Consider the following 20,400-nt stretch of genomic DNA (forward strand, 5'->3'; position numbering starts at 1 on the left):
GGAGTGAGAAGAAGCAGGAGCCAAACCATTAAAATAAATGATAAACAGGGGAAATGGCAGAGTATAAGGACATATGCATAAGTGTTGCATGCATAAGGGGCTGAGGGTGGAGTGAATACAAAGTGGGGCTGAGGGTGGAGTGAATACGAAGTGCTTAAGGCAATGTGGAGAAGAGGGTGAGAAGGGGAAATGATGGCTGAGTAAGGGAAGGCCACTTGAATGAATGGAGTAGAGCGCATTTATTGAGCGCTTATTGTGTACAGAGCACGGAACAGTAATAATGTTGGTATTTGTTCAGCGCTTCCTATGTGCAGAGCACTGTTCTAAGCGCTGGGGTAGATACAGGGTAATCAGGTTGTCCCATGTGAGGCTCACAGTTAATCCCCATTTTATAGATGAGGTAACTGAGCCACAGAGAAGTTAAGTGACTTGCCCACAGTCACACAGCTGACAAGTGGCAGAGGCGGGATTCAAACTCATGCCCTCTGACTCCCAAGCCCGTGCTCCTTCCACTGATCTCCGCTGCTTGCTCCCAGGCTTCAACTACCATCTCTATGTAGGTGACTCCCAAATCTTCATCTCCAGTACATCTCTACTCAGATGCCCCCCCCGACACCTTAAACTTAACACGTCCATTGACTGTGACTACACTGACCTTCCCATCCCTGACCTCCCTGCCTCACGAGTCCGTAACCAAGGCATTGTCCTCGACTCATCTCTCTCAATCAGCCCACATATTTGATTTGTCATGAAACTGATGTTGTCGGTTCTACCGTCACAACGTCAGTAGAATCCACCCTCTCCTCACCATCCAGACTGCCACGGTGATGATCAAAGCACTTATCCAATCCTGACTATGGTACGCCTCCCTGTCTATCACCCTGCCTCTCCCCATTCTAGTCCGCTGCCTGGCTGATTTTTCTTACCCAAAAAACAAAAAAAGCACACTGGACCCATCCTTCCCCTCTCCCCCAACTCCTCAAGAACCTGTTTATCCACCTCCACATAAAACAGAAACTCCCTATTACTGATTTTAAAGCACTCAATCACCTAGCTCCCTCCTCTCTCACTCACTGATTTCCGATTACGCAACCTATGTCTTTTTCTCCTCTAACATCAACCTACTCACTGTGCCTCGAGTTCATCTCTCTCGCCACTGACCCCTCACCCACGTCTTGCCTCTGGCCTGGGACCCCCTTCCCCTTCATATACTACTAATAATTGTGGTATTCGTTAAGCGCTTACTATGCTTCAGGCACCGTGCTAAGAGCAGGGGTGGGTACAAGCAAACGGGGTTGGACACAGTCCCTGTCCCACAGATTCAATCCCCATTTTACAGACGAGGTAACAGGGTCAGAGGTGTGAAGTGACTCACCCCAAGTCACGCAGCAGGCAAATGGCAGAGCCGGGATTAGAATCCATGACCTTCTGACTCCCAGGCCCGTGTTCTAGTCACTACGCCATCACCCTCTCCACCTTCAAAGCCTTATTAATATCTCATCTCCCTCAAGAGGCCTTCCCCAACTAAGCTCTCATTTCCCCTACTCCCTCTTCCTTCTACATCATCCTTGCACTTGGATTTATACCCTTTATCCTCCCTGAGCCCTCATGAACATATCTGTAATATATTTTAATATCCGTCTCCCCCTCTAGACTGAAAGGTCCTCGTGGGCAAGGAACTTGCCTACCAACTCTTGGTTATACTGTACTCTCCCAAGCGCTTGGCACTCTGCCCCGCACCCAGTAAGTGCTCAAATACGATTAATTGATAACTAAATGCTTGATGCGACCGATGTGGGGAAATGTGATTTTAAGAGGGCTTGGAAGGTCGAGAGAGCAGGGATCTGCCGGATATGAAAACGGGGAGGGCATTCCAGGCCAGATGAATTAAGTGGGCAAAGGGACAGCAGAGGGATAGACAAAACCGAGGTCCAAAGAGTAGGTTGTTAGAGAAGTGGAGTATATGGGTTGTGTTAGAGTAGGAGATCAGCAAGATAAAAGGGAGAGCGCTGACTGAGTGCCTTAAAGGAGATTCTCTTTGATGCAGAGGTGGATGGGCAACCACTGGAGGTTTCTGAGGAGTGGGGAGATATGGACCGAATGGTTTTTCAGAAAAAATGATCCAGGCAGCAGCATGACGTATAGACTGAGGAGGGGAGAGACACAAGGCAGGGAGGTCAACGAGGAGGCTGATGCCCTGGTCAGGGTGGAACGGGCTAAGTGCTCGGCTCGGTATCCGGTGAAAGGTTGAATGCGTAGACTGAACGAGAGATGAGTCAGGGATTACGTCAGTGTCCCAGAGAGGATGGTACTGTTGTCTACAGTGATAAGAAAGGCAGTGGAAGGACAGGATTTCAGTGGGAAGAGGAGGAGATCTGTTTTGGCTTTGTTAAATCTGAGGCATCGACAGGACACTGAAATAGATGTGCCACAGCTGAAGAGGTATATTTAGGAATCATCTAATACGATTGATGATAGAGCTGGTAGCTGAAGCCTTGGGAGCAGATGAGTTCTCTAAGGAAGTGGGTACAGAAGGAGAACAGAGAGAGATCCAGAACTGCGCCCTTCAGAGACCCCCCACCGCCAGAGGGTGGGAGGCAGAGGAGCCTGTGAAAGAGACTGAGAAGGAGCAGCCAGAAAGATAGGAGGAGAGAACAGTGTCAGTGAAGACAAGGTTAGATGATACTTCCGGGGAAAGGGGGTGGCCCACAAGTGAAGGCATCGGATAGTTGGAGGAGGATTAGAATGGAGAGTACAAGTCATTGGATTTGGCAAAAAAAAAAGGGAGGCCAATGGTAACCTAAGTTTCCATGGAGTGAAGGGGGCGGGAGCCAGAATGCCCGGGGGGTGCGGAGAGAATCGGAGGAGAAGAGGTAGAGGCTTCAAGTTTAGACATCTTGCTTAAGAAGTTTGGCAAAGAAAAACGGTAGGACAATGGTGAGGTGATAACTGGAGTTGCTACGGAGTCCTGGGAGGGCTTTTTAGATCCATGGGAATGTCTGGAAGCAGTGGGGAAGGAACCGTTGATTGAGATCTGGGATGACAGAGGGGAGAGGGCAAGGGTTTTGACAAGGCGGGAAATGATGGGGTTGGAGGTGCAGGGGGGAGAAGGTATAGATTTGAAGAGGAGGCTGGAGAAGGAAGGGACTCTAAAGGAGGAGAGGAGGTTTCAGGGAGCCCAGGCCTAAAGTTTTCCATTTTAATCAATGAAGTACATGGCTGGATCATTACGAGCAAGAGAGTTAAAGGTCTGAAACAGGTGGCCGGGGCAACGAACAGAGGCGAGTCAATAAGGATAAAGAAATATCAAGAATCCCTAAGTAAGTTGAAGCATGACCTTAGATCAAATTTAGCTTGAGGACTATTCACTCACCCATTCCCTTTGATGTCTTATCTTTGCCCTTTTTTTAATCAACAGACCTTTATCTCCCTGCCTGTAAACTCCTCCTTCAGGGCATGGATCATGTCTACTAATCCTACTGTACTTTCCCTAAGGGACTGGTTCAATGGTCTGCAATAATAATGGTGGTATTTGCTAAAGGTTGACCACGTGCCAAGCACTGTTACTATGTGTCCCTGTCCCCCATCCCCATTTCACAGGAGGCGGAAACTGAAGTACTACGTGACTCGCCCAAGGTCACTCTGCAAGCAAGTGGCGGAGGCGAAATCAGAACCCAGGTCCCTCTGGCTCCCAGGCCCCTGCTCTTTCCACTAAGCATGCTGCCCCTCACACTTAAATGCTACTGATTGATCGAAATGCATTAGTAAGTCTCTGCTAGGGCCACAGAAAGGTCAAGTACTTATTTACTAAATATTTTCTCTCCAAAATTAATTTCAAGTGAGTTCCCTGTTGGCTTATTTGCTACAGATTTATTTCCACGACGGGGACGACGGCATAGTATGATGGACGGAGTACTAGACTGAAAATAAGACTACCGAGATCTCATTGGAGTTCTAAAATTTTTTTTAAAAAAACAAACAACTCCAATTTCAATTATTTCAAACTTAGTTCTTTTTTTGCTTTTACTATTCAGTAATTAGTATTACTATCAGTAACAACTTAAAAATTTTTTTTTTTAAAGTGATTCTGTGGCTCCTTACGATTACAGAGGGAGATTACGGTCCCTATTCATCCCTGTTTTGCTCTCACAAGTGCCTAGTACAGAGTTTTGCAGAGCAAGCACCCAAATTCTACTGATTGACCAAATGGGGGAAAATCAACTGCTGTGAATACAAATATCCCTTCTTAGGAACACAGCTCAAGAAATGGAGGCATTCTGCTAAATACCAACTCGCACTTTGCATCAAATTTGTAAAGTATCTCTATTTAAAAGATGCCTAATTAACAAGGGTGGGAAGCGGCCGACTTAAGTCACATTTGTATCCATAATTATTTGTATCCATAATTATTTCACGTTCTCTCTCCTCTACACCGTAAGCTCCTTGTGGACAGGGAATGTATCTACCAACTCTGATGTACTAAGCACTTGGAAAAGTGTAGAGTGCTCTGCACACAGTAAGTGCTCAATAAGTACCAATGATCGATTAGTTTGTCCAAAGTCATACTAGCAAAAAAAAAATTAACAATTAATTTGTTAATCCTCACCACGGGCTAGACCCTGCAGTAGATGTAAGATAATCAGTCGAGAGACAGTCCCGGTCCCATATTATAAAGAGGAAGGAGAACAAGAATTTTGTCCCAGTTTGACAGATGAGGAAACAGAAGCACAGAAGTTAATTATAATAATGGAATTTGTTAAGCGCTTACTATGTGCCAGGCATTGTACTAAGCGCTGAGGCACTGAAGTTAAGCGACTTGTCCAAGAGCACATAAAAGTCAAGTGATGAGCTTGACCTAGAACCAGGATCTCCTGACTCCCAAGCCTCTGTTCTTTCCACTAAGCCACCCTGCTTGTTATGGGCAGGGAAAGGGTCTATCGAGTCTGTTGCGTTGTACTCTCCCAAGGGTTTAGTACAGTGGCTGGCCTTCAGCAGGCACTCAAATACGACTGAATCGGTTATTTCCAACAATAAAACGATGTACACAGATGGGAGTGTAAAGATGGCAGCATGGCTTGGTGGGTGGAGCATGGGCCTGGGAGTCAGAAGAACCTGGGTTCTAATCCCAGCTCCACCACACCTGCTGTGTGACTCTGGGTAAGTCACTTAACTTCTCGGTGCCTCAGTTACCTCATCTGCAAAATGCGGATTAAGAGTGTGAGCCCCGTGGGGGACGGAGGCCGTGTCCAACCCCATCAACCTGTATCTATTCCAGCGTTTAAGTACGGTACCTGGCACACAGGCAGCGCTTAACAAGTACCATTATCATTACTATTATTGCTCAAATAGAAGACGTCTTCGGGTCATTTCTTTTTTTTTTTTTGGTATTGTCTCATGGTTTTGTAAAATCACAAAGCAAAATCCAAATAAAAGTAGCTGACAGGTTCCAAACCTCTAAATAGTAGGAGCAATGACTTAAACTAGAACATCTGTCGAACGGTTTCCGGCCTAGTGGAAAGAGCACGGGGCTGGGAGTCAGAGGATCTGGGCTCTAATCTGGGCTCTGCCACTTACCTGCTGTGTGACTCTGGGCAGGTCACTCAACTTCTCTGTGCCTCAGTTCCCTCATCTGCAAAATGGGGATTCAATACCTGTCTCCCCCTCATACTGAGACCACACGCTCCATCTGGGACCTGATTATCTTGTATCTACCCCAGCCCTTAGTACAGTGCTTGGCACATAGTAAGTCCTGAAATATCCCAGTTATTATAGTGATTTTCAAATATGTCAGCACAAGCTATCAAACGCTTTGCAAGCGTTGGACAGTAATAGTACCAAACAAAAGCTCTAGGTATACTCAGACTCTTCTCTAAAAAGTTCACCATGTAGTGATTTTTCCACTAGAGAAGAATCCATAGATACAGGCTCTATTATATATGCTCCACAACCGACATACAGTGGGTTCACGAACACTTTGCTTTAATTCCCTGTGCCTCACTCTTCTCAGATATAAATCGGGAAAATTTCTACTTCCTACATAGGGAAGTCTTGAGGACATGAGAAAGCTGGTAAAAAAAAAAAGAGCTAATCAAAAACCGTATTTAGGTAAGAAGATGCAATCTAATAAAAAGTGCGGCAAGGTTTGTTTTGTAATAAAGATTAAAAAAAAGAAGAGTGTCCCGGGAAGGAGAAATTTAATTTTACATAACTTATCAAGGTGATTCCTCCTGGGTAGATTTTAATAAAGCAAGTGTTAAGCTAACTTAACCAACGTGTCACCCCCTGCCACTTACTGGTCCCACAAAATATGAAATCCGTCTAGAATATCCAAATTTGTTATTCCCCAAGTGGCTTCACAGAAGGAAGGAAAATACCTAATTCCCCAACAAATCAACACTCGAAAACGTAGAAGTTGGCCGAATAGGAAGGGTGACGAATGTCTCAAAGAGTGCACAGACAGGTGGGAGAGCTCAAGGAATACTGCTCCTTGCCCACCCGTTTTTCTGTACCGTGGCCTTCAAGAGCCACCGGGGAGAAAACCCCCCCCCAAACATAAGAACGTCAATCTGGGACTCAGACGACTTCTGGAGCCTTGGATGTTAAGGGATGCTTTTTGCAAGGCGTTGGAGTCTTGAGCCGGGGACCGTGTCCGACCTGATGGTCTTCTCTCTGCCCCAGAGCTTAATACACGGGAAGAGCTTAAATACCGGTATTATAATAACAACCACCCAAAGCAGCCCCAACCTTTGGACGGCGTTAGGGCAGTCAGAATTTATTTGGGAAAAATAATAATAAAAAGGCTCTAGACCATAAGCTCCCTGTGGGCAGAAAATGTGCCTACTGACTCGTCCATTCAATCGTATGTACTGAGCGTGCAGCCTGTGCAGAGTACTGTGCGAAGCGCTTGGAATGTACGATTCGGCAACGGATGGCGACAATCCCTGCCCAACGACGGGCTCACGGTCTAAAAGGGGAGGGGGAGACCGACAGCACAGCAAAAAAGAGAACAAAAGAGTGTTCTCCCCAGCGCTCAGTTGGGCGCTCTCCAGAGTGGGCGCTCAGTAGATGCCTGACAATGTTGGGTGGGCTGCGGGGCGGTCCCTATTCCCGGAGGGGGAGGGCGAGTATTTAAATCTTCATTTTGGCGACGGCCCGGGGAAGCGACTGGCCCAAGGTCACCGGCGCTGCCTTCCCCAACTGGGCCGGGCGGCCTCTCCGTCGAGGCCCTAATACTACTACTAATGTTGGGAGCGGCTGGGCTCGGCGCTGGGGTCACCGGGTGGTCCCCCGGGGGGCTCCCACTCTTCCCCTCCCTCCGACAGACGAGGTGTCCGAGGCCCGGGCGGGCGAAGGGCTTCCCGTCGGGATTCAAGCGCTCACTAGGTGCAGGGCCCCGTTCTCAGCGCTGGGGGAGAGCCGGGGTCATCCCGGGAGGCTCGGGGTCCACGCCCGTTTTGCAGATGAGGGAACGGAGGCCCAGAGAAGCGACCGGCCCCAAGTCCGGCAGCCGAGAAGGGGCGGGGAGGAGAAGCCGCCAGCTCTGAGAGTTTCCCCCCCGGGCCCCGCGGGTGGAGGAGGGGGCGGGCGGGCGGTGGCGCCTCGGCGAAGCGTCCGCAAGGAGGGAGGGAGGCTGATCCAGGGTGGTGGGTGGGCTGCAGGGCAGTGTCTATTCTCGGAGGGCGAGTATTTAAATCTTCATTGGAGCCCAGGGCCGGTCCTTCCTCCGTCTGCCCGTCCCTCCGTGGCGGCCCCGCGCCGGGCGGGAAGGGAAAGGGAGGCGGCGCCGGGCGGGCCGAGGCCTAGCTCCCGCACACAAACTTCCAGCCGCCTCAGCGGAGGCGTCACGGGCGGAACGGCCGCCCCCTTCCCTCCCTCCCTCCCTCCCTCTCTCCCTTCCTTCCTCCCTCCCTTTCTCCCCAGCGCCATTTCCCCTCACCCTCCGCCCCCGCCCCGGCTCCGGGCCCGGGCCGACCGGCCGCCCCACCCTCCCCCTCTCCTCACACACACACACACCACACACAGAGAGAGAGAGAGAGAGAGAGCCGCCGGGCGGGCCCGCCGTTACCTCCAAGTCACGGCCTTTGTTCTTGAAATTCTTCAGCCGTTGGTTGTCCAGCTTCTCGTGGTCCGCCATGGTCGGGCCGGCGCCGCCTCCCCCCCCGCCCCCCCCACCCCGGCCGAGCCCCGCGGGATCCGCCCCAAGCGCCGCCACCGCCCGGCCCGACGCCCCTTCTCCTTCCTTCTCCTTCCTTCTTCTTCCTTCTTCTTCCTTCTTCTTCCTTCTTCTCCTGCCGGTGGTGGTGGTGTCTGCCCGGAGCCTCCGCCGGGTGGGCCTCCCCCTCGGGCCCGGCGCTGAGGGCGGCGGCAACGGCGGCCCAAGGCGATGGTGGCGGCGGCGGCGACGAGCGGCAGGGGGGAGGCAGCCTCGATCTGAGGGCCGGGCCGCCCGGGCCCCGCCCACCGCCGCCGACCCCGCTCGCTCATTGGACGCCGCCCCGGCCAATGAGGGCGGGAGCAAAGGCCCCGGAAACCGCCGGCCCCGGGAGGGAACAGGCGGCGGCCCGGAGAGGGAACTGAGGAGGAGCGGGCCCCAGTGGAAAGAGTCCGGGCTTGGGACCCCCCCCCCCCCCCCCCCCCCCCCCCCCCCGTTTCGTCGGTTCGAATCCCGGCTCCGCCGCTTGCCCGCGGGGTGACTTGGGGCGAGCCATTCATTCATTCAATAGTATTTATTGAGCGCTTACTATGTGCAGAGCACTGGACTAAGCGCTTGGGATGAACAAGTCGGCAACAGATAGAGACAGTCCCTGCCGTTTGACGGGCTTACAGTCTAATCGGGGGAGACAGACACACAAGAACAATGGCAATAAATAGAGCCACTTCTCTGCGCCTCAGTGACCTCATCTGTAATAAGCGGGTTGGTATTTACTCTACTCTAAGCGCTGGGGTAGACACAGGGGAATCAGGTTGTCCCACGGGGGGGCTCCCAGTCTTCATCCCCATTTGACAGATGAGGAAATTGAGGCACAGAGAAGTGAAGTGACTTGCCCACAGTCACACGGCTAAGTGGCCGAGCCGGGATTCGAATGTTGGTATTTGTTAAGCTATTACTATGTGCCGAGCATTGTTCTAAGCGTTGGGGTAGTCACAGGGGAATCAGGTTGTCCCACATGGGGCTCACAGTCTTCATCCCCATTTTACAGATGAGGTAACTGAGGCACAGAGAAGTTAAGTGACTTGCCCAAAGTCACACAGCTGACAAGTGGCCGAGCTGGGATTCGAACCCATGAACTCTGACTCCAAAGCCCGTGCTCTTTCCACTGAGCCACGTTGCTTCTCTAATCATGTTGTAATAATCGTGTTGGTATTTGTTAAGCGCTTACTATGTGCAGAGCACTGTTCTAAGCGCTGGGGTAGACACAGGGGAATCAGGTTGTTCACGTGGGGCTCCCAGTCTTCATCCCCATTTGACAGATGAGGAAACTGAGGCACAGAGAAGTGAAGTGACTTGCCCACAGTCACACAGCTAAGTGGCCGAGCTGGGATTCGAACCCATGACCTCTGACTCCAAAGCCCAGGCTCTCTCCACTGAGCCACGCTGCTTCTCTAAAATCTGTAAAATGGGGATGAAAACTGTGAGCCCCACGTGGGACAACCTGATCAGCTTGTATCCCCCAGCGCTTAGAACGGTGCTTTGCACATAGTAAGCGCTTAACAAATACCACTTGGGGGTGGTGGCATTCGAACCCACGACCTTCGGACCCCCACCACGCCCTCCCCACTGCGCCACGCTGCTTCGGAGGCCTGGAGAAGCCACGTCGCTGGGCCCCTGGAGCGGGGAGACTCCCTCCCCGCCCTGGCCGGCGGGACACCGTAAACGCGATAGTATTTATTGAGCGCTTACGAAAATAAATGGTGGTATTGGTTAATTAATTAATGTTGGTATTTGTTAAGCGCTTCCTATGTGCAAAGCGCTGTTCTAAGCGCTGGGGGATACAAGAGGGTCAGGTTGGCCCACGTGGGGCTCACAGTTTTCATCCCCATTTTCAGATGAGGCACAGAGAGCAGCGTGGCTCAGTGGAAAGAGCACGGGCTTGGGAGTCAGAGGTCATGAGTTCGAATCCCAGCTCTGCCACTTGTCAGCTGTGTGACTGTGGGCAAGTCACTTCACTTCTCTGTGCCTCAGTTACCTCATCTGTAAAATGGGGATTAAGACTGTGAGCCCCACATGGGACAACCTGATTCCCCTGTGTCTACCCAGTGCTTAGAACAGTGCTCTGCACATAGTAAGGGCTTAATACCAACATTATTATTATTAAGTGACTTGCCCAAAGTCACACAGCTGGCCAGTGGCGGAGTTGGGATTAGAACCCACAACCTCTGACTCCCAAGCCCGCGCTCTTTCCACTGAGCCACGCGGGGCACTGTACTAAGCGCTTGGAATGTACAGATCGGCAACAGAGACAGTCTCTGCCCATTGACGGGCTTACCGTCTAACCATTCACTCAATAGTACTGATTGAGCGCTTACTATGTGCAGAGCACTGGACTGAGAGCTTGGAATTTACAAATCGGCAACAGATAGAGACAGTCCTTGCCCATTGATGGGCTTACAGTCATACCATGTACTCAATAGTATCGATTGAGCGCTTACTATGTGCAGAGCACTGGACTGAGCTCTTGGAACGGACAGTTCGGCGACAGAGAGAGACCCTCCCTGCCCACTGACGGGCTCATGGTCTAATCAGAATAAGTTGCAGAGAGGGAAGATCAGCCCAGTCTAAAAGGACAAAGATGCAAGCATAAAAATAAAGATGGAAGAAAGGAGGGGATCGACATCCAAGTGTTCTGTTTTGCTTTGCTGTCTGTCTCCCCACCCTTTAACAATAATAATAATAATAATAAATGTTGGTATTTGTTAAGCGCTTACTCTGTGCCAAACACTGTTCTAAGCGGTGAAGTAGATACAAGGTCATCAGGCGGTCCCATGTGGGGCTCACAGTCTTCATCCCCATTTGACAGATGAGGGAACGGAGGTGCAGAGAAGTGAAAGGACTTGCCCAGAGTCACACAGCAGAAAAGTGGCAGAGCCGGGATTAGAACCCACGGCCTCTGACTCCCAAGTCGTTATATCTCATTATATCCCGGCTAGACTACTGTGTCAGCCTTCTCTCTGATCTCCCTTCCTCCTCTCTCGCCCCGCTCCAGTCTATTCTTCACTCCGCTGCCCGGCTCATCTTCCTGCAGAAACGATCTGGGCATGTGACTCCCCTTCTTAAACAACTCCAGTGGTTGCCTATCAACCTCCGCTCCAAACAAAAACTCCTCACTCTAGGCTTCAAGGCTCTACATCATCTCCTCCCTTCTCTCTTTCTACCACCCACCCCGCATGCTCCGCTCCTCTGCCGCCCACCTCCTCACCGTCCCTCAGTCTCGCCCATTCCGCCGTCGACCCCTGGGCCACGTCCTCCCGCAGTCCCGGAACGCCCTCCCTCCTCACCTCCGCCAAACTGATTCTCTTCCCCTCTTCAAAACCCTATTTAAAACTCACCTCCTCCAAGAGGCCTTCCCAGACTGAGCTCCTCTTCTCCCTCTACTCCCTCTACCACCCCCCTTCACCTCTCCGCAGCATAACCCTCTTTTCCCCCCATCTCCCTCTGCTCCTCCACCTCTCCCTTCCCATCCCCTCAGCACCATACTCGTCCGCTCAACTGTATATATTTTCATTACCCTATTTATTTTGTTAATGAAATGTACATCGCCTCGATTCTATTTAGTTGCCATTGTTTTTACGAGACGTTCTTCCCCTTGACTCTATTTATTGCCATTGTTCTTGTCTGTCCATCTCCCCCGATTAGACTGTAAGCCTGTCAAACGGCAGGGACTGTCTCTTTCTGTTGCCGACTTGTTCATTCCAAGCGCTTAGTACAGTGCTCTGCACATAGTAAGCGCTCAATAAATACTATTGAATGAATGAATGAAAGTCCAGTCTCTTTCCACTAAGCCACACTGCTTCTCTAGCGCTTACTCTGTGCCAGGCACTGGACTAACCACTGGGGTGGAGGCAAACAGAGTGGGTTGGACACAGTCCCTGACCCACGTGGGGTTCACGGTCTCAATCCCCATTTTACAGCTGAGGCGACAGAGGAGTGAAGTGATTTGCCCACGGCCACACTGCAGACAAATGGCGGAGGTGGGATTAGAACCCATGACCTTTGGAGTCCCAGGCGATGGGATTAGAACCCATGACCTTTGGAGTCGCAGGCCAGGAGCCCTATCCACTACGCCACGCTGCTTCTGAGGCATAGAGAAGTGAAGTCACTTGCCCACTAGAGTTGGGAGACTCCATCCCTGCCCTCAAGGAGCTCCCAATCCAGTCTGGCAGGACACTGAAATAAGTGGCAGGGAGGGAAAATCAGCCCAGTCTAAAGATACAAAATATACAAAGTACAGAGATACAAGCATAAAAATAAAGATGGGAGGAAGGAGGGGATCGAGATCCAAGTATTTAGGTGTCAGGGAAGTGCTTTTGTGGCAGTTAGAAAGGGAAGTAGGCTGGGCAGATGAGGGATTGATCAGGGAGGGCCTCCTGGAGGAGATGTGACTTCAGAGGGTTTTGAAGATGAGAGTGGTGGTCTACAGGATGCGAAGGGGAAGTTCCCAGCAGAAGGAAGGATGTGAGCAAGAAGTTGGTGGTGAGAACATGAGAAGGAGGTACCGTGAGTAGGTTAGAGGGTGCGTGCTGGGGCGCAGTGGGAAAGGAGTATGGATAAGTAGAAGGGAGAGGGCTCATCGAGTGCCTTGAAGCCAGTGGTCAGGAATTTCTGTCTGATGCAGAGGTGAATGGCCTCCTCCAGTTAGAGGCTTGTGAGAAGCGAAGAGGTGTGCAAAATGATGTTTTAGAAACATCCGGACTGAACTGGAGAGGGGAGAAGCTGAAGGCAGGGAGGTCAGTGAGGAGGATGCAGTAGTCGAGTAGCGCTGACAAGTTCTTGGAACAGCCTGATGGCATTTTGGATGAAAGAGGAAGGAAGCTGGAAATGTATGGCTGTTAAAAGAGAGAGAGGAATGAGGATAATGCCAAGGTTACAGACTTGAGAGGCGGGGAGGAAGGTAGTGCTGTCGACTGTGATAAGAAAGAGAGAGGGAAGATTTGGAGAGGGAAGATGAGTTCAGTTTGGGATGTGTGGAGCTTGAGGTAATGAAAGTGTTGTCTCAGAGCCAGGAAGAGCTGTGATTTTACAGAAAAGAAGTTGGGGTTTGTGAGGTAATATTTAGGAACCACCGGCGTAGTGATAGTAGCTGAAGCGGTGAGAGCAGAAAACCCCTAGGGAGGGATCTCAAATGGAGAATAGAAGGCGACTCGGAACTGAGTCTGAAGGGACCCCCCACAGGTAAGGGGTGGGAGGCAGAGGAGGAGCCAGCAAAAGAGCAGCATGGCATAATCGATAGGGCACTGGCCTGGGAGTCAGAAGGTCATGGGTTCTAATCCCAGATTTGCCACTTGTCAGCTGGGTGACCTTGGGCAAGTCACTTCACTTCTCTGAGCCTCAGTTACCCCATCTGTAAAAATGGGGATTGAGATAATAATAATAAGGATGGTATTTGTTAAGCGCTTACTATGTTCCAAGCACTGTTTTAAGCACTAGGGTACATACAAGGTAATCAGGTTATCCCACATGGGGCTCACAGTCTTAATCCCCATTTTACAGATGTGGTAACTGAGGCGCAGAGAAGTTAAGTGACTTGCCCAGAATCACATAGCTGTCAAGTGGCAGAGCAGGGATTAGAACCCACAACCTCTGACTCCCAAGCCATGCTGCTTCTGTAATGATTATGAGCCCCGTGTGGGACAGGGATTCTGTCTAATCTGATTTACTTGTGTCCAGCCTAGCGCTTAGTACAGTGCCTGGCACATACTAAGTGCTTAACAAATACTATTATTATTATTATTCTGGGACGGTGAAAAAGCGACCACAAATAGGAGGAGAACCAGGAGAAGTCAGGGGCGTGAAGTTAGATAACGATTGTTTCCAGGAGAAAGAATTTTTCCACAGTGTCTAAGGCAGCTGAGAAGTCAAGGAGAATTAGAATAGAGACTGTTACATTTGGTGAGGACAAGGTCTTTGGTGACCTTGGAGAGATCAGTTTTAGTAGAGTGGAGGGAGGAGAAGCCCGACTGGAGACCGTTAAAGAAGGGAGTTTGAGGAGAGGAAGTGGAGGCAACGGCAACAGGTGTAAACAACGCCTTCAAAGAGTTTGAACAGGAATGGTAGGAGGGTGATGCAGAGAGAACTGGGTGGTGCTATCTCGGCTGGTCTGGGAGGGGGCTGCGAGGGGAGGGAATCTGCCTCTCACCAGATTTCAGTTGGATTTCAGTTTTACAGTTGAGTGGAAGGGTTCTCCCTCCCCCAACCCTCGCTCCTATACAGGTTTCCTAGTTGTCGGAGGTCGTCACCCTCTCCGAAGAGTGGGCCGGAGCCGTAAGGGCTGCGGGGATGGCAGCGCTGGTGCCCCCGTGTCCTCGGAACGGGAGGCGATTCCAGAGAGTTGGGTTAGGAAAACCTAACTCATTCACTTCAATGAATGGGTGCACTCAATAGATAGGCCCCAAGGCTGTGCTGGATTAAACGTGGTCTCAGAGGAGAAGCATGGCCTAGTGGATAGAGCCCGGGCCCAGGCCTGGAAATCAGAAGGACCTGGGTTCTAGTCCCGGCCACGCCACTTGTCTGCCGTGTGGCCTTGGACAAGTTCACTTCACTTCTCTGAGCCTCAATTACCTCATCTGTTAAATGGGGATTACGACTAATGAACCACATGTACCGTACGTACAGTGTCCAACTGGATTACCTTGTATCTACCCCAGCGCTTAGAACAGTACCTGGCACATAATAAGCGTATAACAAATGTCATTAAAAAAAAACCCAGACTGGTTCAGAACCTGGCTCAGGTAATCAATGAAAGGTATTTATTGAGCACTTACCGGATGCTAAGCGCTAGGGAGAATACGATAGAGTTGGTAGGCACGATCTCTGACCATAGGGAGGTTACAACCTAGTGGGGGAGACAGACAATAGAATAAATACTGACTGCAAGAGCAACAGAATATAAATATATATATTTACATTATATATATACGTATGTAAAGAGGGACAGAGAGCCTGGTAAATATCAGTCCTTGGTGTGTGAATGCAAGTGCCTAGGGGAGGCAGAAGAGAGAGAGAATAGGCTGGGGAGATGAGAGGTTAGTCAGGAGAGGCTTTCTGGAGGAGATGGATTTGAGTGGGGCTTTGAAGATGGGAAGAGTGGTGGTCTGTCGGTTATTGAAGGGGGAGAGAGTTCCAAGCGTGAGCAAGGGGTCAACAGCAAGAGAGATGAGATTGAGGAAAAAGCCCTGCAACGACCTTTTAGGTTTGAAAATTGTTCGGTTCTGTCAGGCTAATGGAACCAGAGTTGGAAGGCTGAAGGGGCTGGGCTGGAGGGGGCCCCATGCCCCCTTTCCCTCCCACCCCCTTGTGCCCGCTGCTCTGGAAACCAGAATCCGGGAAGGGGCTGAGGAAGAGGCCCCACCTCACAGGCCCCACCTGGGAAACCCGTGAGGAGCGACATGGTTGGAGATGGTGACTGGAGGCAATGCTGCTAGGATTTTCAATCAATCGTTCATTCATTCAATCGTATTTATTGAGCGCTTACTATGTGCAGGGCACTGTGCTGCGCGCTTGGAATGTACAATTCAGCAACAGATAGAGACAATCCCTGCCCAATAATGGGCTCACAGTCTAAACGGGGGGAGAGAGACAGCAAAACAGAACAGAACAAAGCAAAATAAGTAGTCTGGCGTAAATATCAAGATAAACAGAATCATAGATATATACACATCATTAACAAAATAAATGGAGTTATAAATAATATATACATATATGCACAGTGAGGAGGGAAAGGGGGAAGAGCAGGGAGCGGGAGGGGGGGAATGGGGAAGGGAGGAGAAGCAGAGGGAAAGGGAGGCTCAGTCTGGGAAGGCCTCCTGGAGGAGGTGAGCTCTCAGTAGGGCTTTGAAGAGGGGCAGAGAATTAGTTTGGCAAATGTGAGGAGGAAGGGCATTCCAGGTCAGCGGTAGGATGTGGGCCAGGGGTCGACGGCGGGACGGCTGTGAATGGGGGACCGTGAAGAGGTGAGCAGCAGAGGAGCGGAGTGTACAGAAGGGCAGTAGAAGGAGAGAAGGGAGGTGAGGTAGGAGGGGCCAAGGGGATAGAGAGCTGATGGAGAGGATTGTAGGGCGAGGACATTTTGTGCCTCCCTAGCATGGCCCAGTCCCGGCTGCTCAGCACAGCCGAGCCAGCACGGTCCAGCCCAGCCAGGACAGCCCAGCCAGCCAAGCCAGCATGGCCCAGACCAGCCAGCAAGGCCCAGTCCAGACTGCCCGGCTCAGCCTAGCCTGCATGACCCAGCCCAGCCTGCTCGGCCCAGTCCGGCCTGTTCAGCTCAGCCCAGCCAGTCCAACCCAGCCCGGCCCAGCCAGCCGGGCCGGCCCTTCAGCTGCCACATTCCTACCCATGCGGGTCCCCACTGCTTCTCCCCGATCTCTGCCTTGAGCTTGGTTTCCTGGTCTAAGGAGGTGACAGTGACCCGCTCACTCACTTCCTCCTCCTTCTCTTCTAATAATAATAATGATGGCATTTGTTAAGTGCTTACTATGTGCCAAGCACTATTCTAAGCGCTGGGGGGATACAAGGTGTTTGGGTTGTCCCACGTGGGACTCACAATCTTAATGCCCATTTTACTGGTGAGGTAACTGAGGCCCAGAGAAATTAAGTAACTTGTCCAAAGTCATACAGCTGACAAGGGGCAGATCCGGAATTTGAACACGTGACCTCTGACTTCCCAGCCCTGTGCTCTTTCCACTGAGCCACGCTGCACCTACTCATCTTCCCTTCCCCCACTGCCACTGCCAATTCGTTCATTCAATCATATTTATTGCACGTTTACTGTGTGCAGAGCACTGTACTAAGTGCTTAGAAAGTACAATTCGGCAACAGAGACAATCCCTACCCAACATGGGGCCAATGACACTGGAATACAGAGGGCTGGAGCCGAGGGGAGGCTGCTGGGCAGAGGAGGGAGCCCTCAGATCCATGTGGGAGGGAAGGGCTGACTCCCAGGTGCCCCGGGTCTGAAGTGAGGATAATAGCCCCTCCCAGGGGGTCTCTGCCCTCTGTGTGACAGATAAGAGGCAGCGGGGTCGGGGTAGGGGGGGAAGCCTGCATAGCCAGTTCATGACAACACCCCATCATTCATTCATTCGTATTTATTGAGCACTTACTCTGTGCAGAGCACTGTACTAAGCACTTAGAATGTACAATTTGGCAACAGATAGAGACAATCCCTGCCCATTGATGGGCTCATAGTCTAATCAATCAATCAGTCATATTTATTGAACATTACCCTTTACTTTTAGCCCTGCAAATGGACAATCTGATCCTGTGTCCAGTACTGACATGGAACTAGATCGCTTTATGTCAGTCATTCAGTGAATCTATGGTATTTATTGAGCACTTACTGTGTACAGAGCACAGTACTAATTCACTCAATTGTATTTATTGAGCACTTACTGTGTGCAAAGCACTCTACTAAGAGCTTGGGTAAATATAGTATAACAACAGACACATTCCTGCCTACAACAAGCTCACTGTCTAGAGGGAGGAGACAGACATTAATATAGATAAATAAATTACAAATATATACAGATACATAAATATATATATATATATATATACTGTGGGGATGGGAGGGAGGATGAATAAAGGAGCAAGTAAGAGCGGCTCAGAAGGGAGTGGGAGAAGAGGAGAGGAAGGCTTAGTCAGGAAAGGCTTCTTGGAGGAGATGCGCCTTCAGTGAGGTTTTGAAGTGGGGGAGAGCAATTATCTGTCTGATATGAGGAGGGAGGGAGAGTGCAATTTAGCAATCTGACAGAGTTGGTAGACTCATTCCCTGCCCACAACATGCCTGAGGGGAAAGCAGAAGTCCTGGAGCAATTGGAGGGTTGAGCAATTCCCCTGGAGAAATCCTCTTAGATCACGTGAAATTGTCAAGTTTACACCAAATAGTACGTGTGTCATCAGTATACTACATTATGTGGCTGGCCTAGCACATATCAAGATTTGCCAGGGCCATCAATGGCCACACTTGTAGCCACAAATGAGTCCTTTCTTTAAAAGGACAGAAAATTACTCTCCCCACCTTCCAACCTTATCGAAAGCACATCTCCTCCAAGAAGCCCTCCCTGACTAAGACCTCCTTTCCGCCTCTCCCACTCCCTTTTGTGTTGCCCTGACTTGCTCCCTTTATTTATGCCCCTTCCCAGCCTCACAGTACTGATGTACATATGTGTAATTTATTTATCAATATTAATGTCTGTCTCCCCTTCTAGACTGTAAGCTCACTGTGGGCAGGGAATGTGTCTGCTTACTATTAGAGTGTACTCTCCCAAGCGCTTAGCAACTGCTCTGCACGCAGTAATGTGGCTCAGTGGAAAGAGCACGGGCTTGGGAGTCAGAGGTCATGGGTTTGAATCCCGGCTCTGCCACTTCTCAACTGTGTGACAGGGGCAAGTCACTTAACTTCTCTGTGCCTCAGTTACCTCATCTGTAAAATGGGGATTAAAACTGTGAGCCTCACGTGGGACAACCTGATTACCTTGTATCTATCCCAGCGCTTAGAACAGTGCACTGCACATAGTAAGCGCTTATCAAATATTAACATTATTATTATTATTATTATTATTATTATTACTCAATAAATACAATTGAGTGAATGGGAGTTTTAAATGGTGGGTACCTTATCGCCCTGATTCTATGCACTGATTATGCTAGTGTCTTGAAAACAGTCATTCATTCGATCACATTTATTGAGCGCTTATTGTGTTCAGAGCACTGTACTAAGTGCTTGGGGAGTACGGTATAACAATAAACAGACACATTCCTGCCCGCAATGAGTTTACAGTCTAGTAGTGTAGAAAATAGTGTTCTGAAAAATCAAAATAATATGAATATAATAAAAAGCACGAGATCCCGCCTCTGCCACTTGTTAGCTATGTGACCTTGGGCAAGTCACTTCACTTCTCTGTGCCTCAGTGACCTCATCTGTAAAATGGGGATTAACTGTGAGCCTCACGTGGGACAACCTAATTACCCTGTATCTACCCCAGTGCTTAGAACTCTGCTCATAGTAAGCATTTAACAAATACCAACATTATTATTAGCAACGTTATATAGTTATATACATGATTGGCATTTTTAAGTGTGCAGGGATAATGAAAGATTTTGAATGAATTTTTTGTGGATGCATGCCCTGAATTTTCAGTGTTATCTTTCACATCCTATTCAGCATGAAGACACGCTGGAGATGTCATCTTTGCAAAACTGAAATGGGCTGTAAATTACTCTGCCCCAGCCAGTGAAAATACTTCTAAAAGACAGGGTGAACGGATCTGCTTTGACCAAAGTAGGTTGGCCAGCCTTCCTAATTGTGGTATTTGTTAAGCACTTACTGTGTGCCAGGCACTGCACCAAACACTGGGGTGGATACAAGCAAGTCGGGTTGGACACAGACCCTGTCCCACATGGGGCTCCCAGCCTCAGTTCCCATTTTACAAATGAGGTAACTGAGGTCCAGAGAAGTGAAGTGAATTGCCCAAGGTCACACAGCAGACAAGTGGCTGAGTCGGGATCTCCAAGTACTCTTTCAGGTGCTTAGTAGAGTGTGCTGCACATAGTAAGCGCTCAATAAACACCATTAATAATGGTGATAATCATGTTGATGACAAAGTGAGAAGCTCTGTGAAGCATTAAAATTCAGTGATGTCACAAAATAGCATTAAAAGAACACTAAAAGAAGAGCATGGTAACAGCCGCATGGCCTAGTGGAAAGAGCCGGGGCCCGGCAGTCAGAGGACATGGATTAGAATCTACCCAGTACCTACTGTGTGACCTTGGGCAATTGGCTCAACTTCTCTGTGCCTCAGTTCTCTCATTTGCAAATGGGGATTCAACACCTGTTCTCCCTCCTACTTAGACTGTGAGCCCCAGGAGAGACCTGATGATCTTGTATCTACGCCAGCACTCAGGACAATGCTTGGCACATAGTAAGTGTTTAACAAATTCCACAGTTCTTATAGGGGGGATTGCCTTGCAGATCTGAACTCGTGGCTCAGTGGAAAGGGCACGGGTTTAGGAGTCAGAGGTCATGGGTTCAAATCCCGGCTCCTCCACCTGTCAACTGTGCAACTCTAGGCAAGTCACTTGACTTCTCAGTGCCTCAGTTACCTCATCTGTAAAATGGGGATTAAGATTGTGAGCCTTATGTGCGACAACCTGATTATCCCGTATCTACTCCAGCGCTTTAGAAC

At 49.9% G+C, this 20,400-nt stretch overlaps 1 protein-coding gene across 1 annotated transcript in view; it reads right to left on the reverse strand.

Moving 5' to 3' along the window:
- The window catches only part of KPNA4 (karyopherin subunit alpha 4), a 64,506-nt gene extending 56,330 nt beyond the window's left edge, over window positions 1-8,176 (reverse strand). Inside the window, exon 1 of the mRNA XM_029058386.2 lies at window positions 8,066-8,176. Coding sequence (XP_028914219.1) covers window positions 8,066-8,134 — 69 coding nt within the window. The 5' untranslated portion in view covers window positions 8,135-8,176. The remainder of the gene's footprint in view (window positions 1-8,065) is intronic.
- Window positions 8,177-20,400: the final 12,224 nt, after the last annotated feature.

Source organism: Ornithorhynchus anatinus, chromosome 1 (assembly GCF_004115215.2).
Source record: "Ornithorhynchus anatinus isolate Pmale09 chromosome 1, mOrnAna1.pri.v4, whole genome shotgun sequence".
NCBI lineage: Eukaryota > Metazoa > Chordata > Mammalia > Monotremata > Ornithorhynchidae > Ornithorhynchus > Ornithorhynchus anatinus.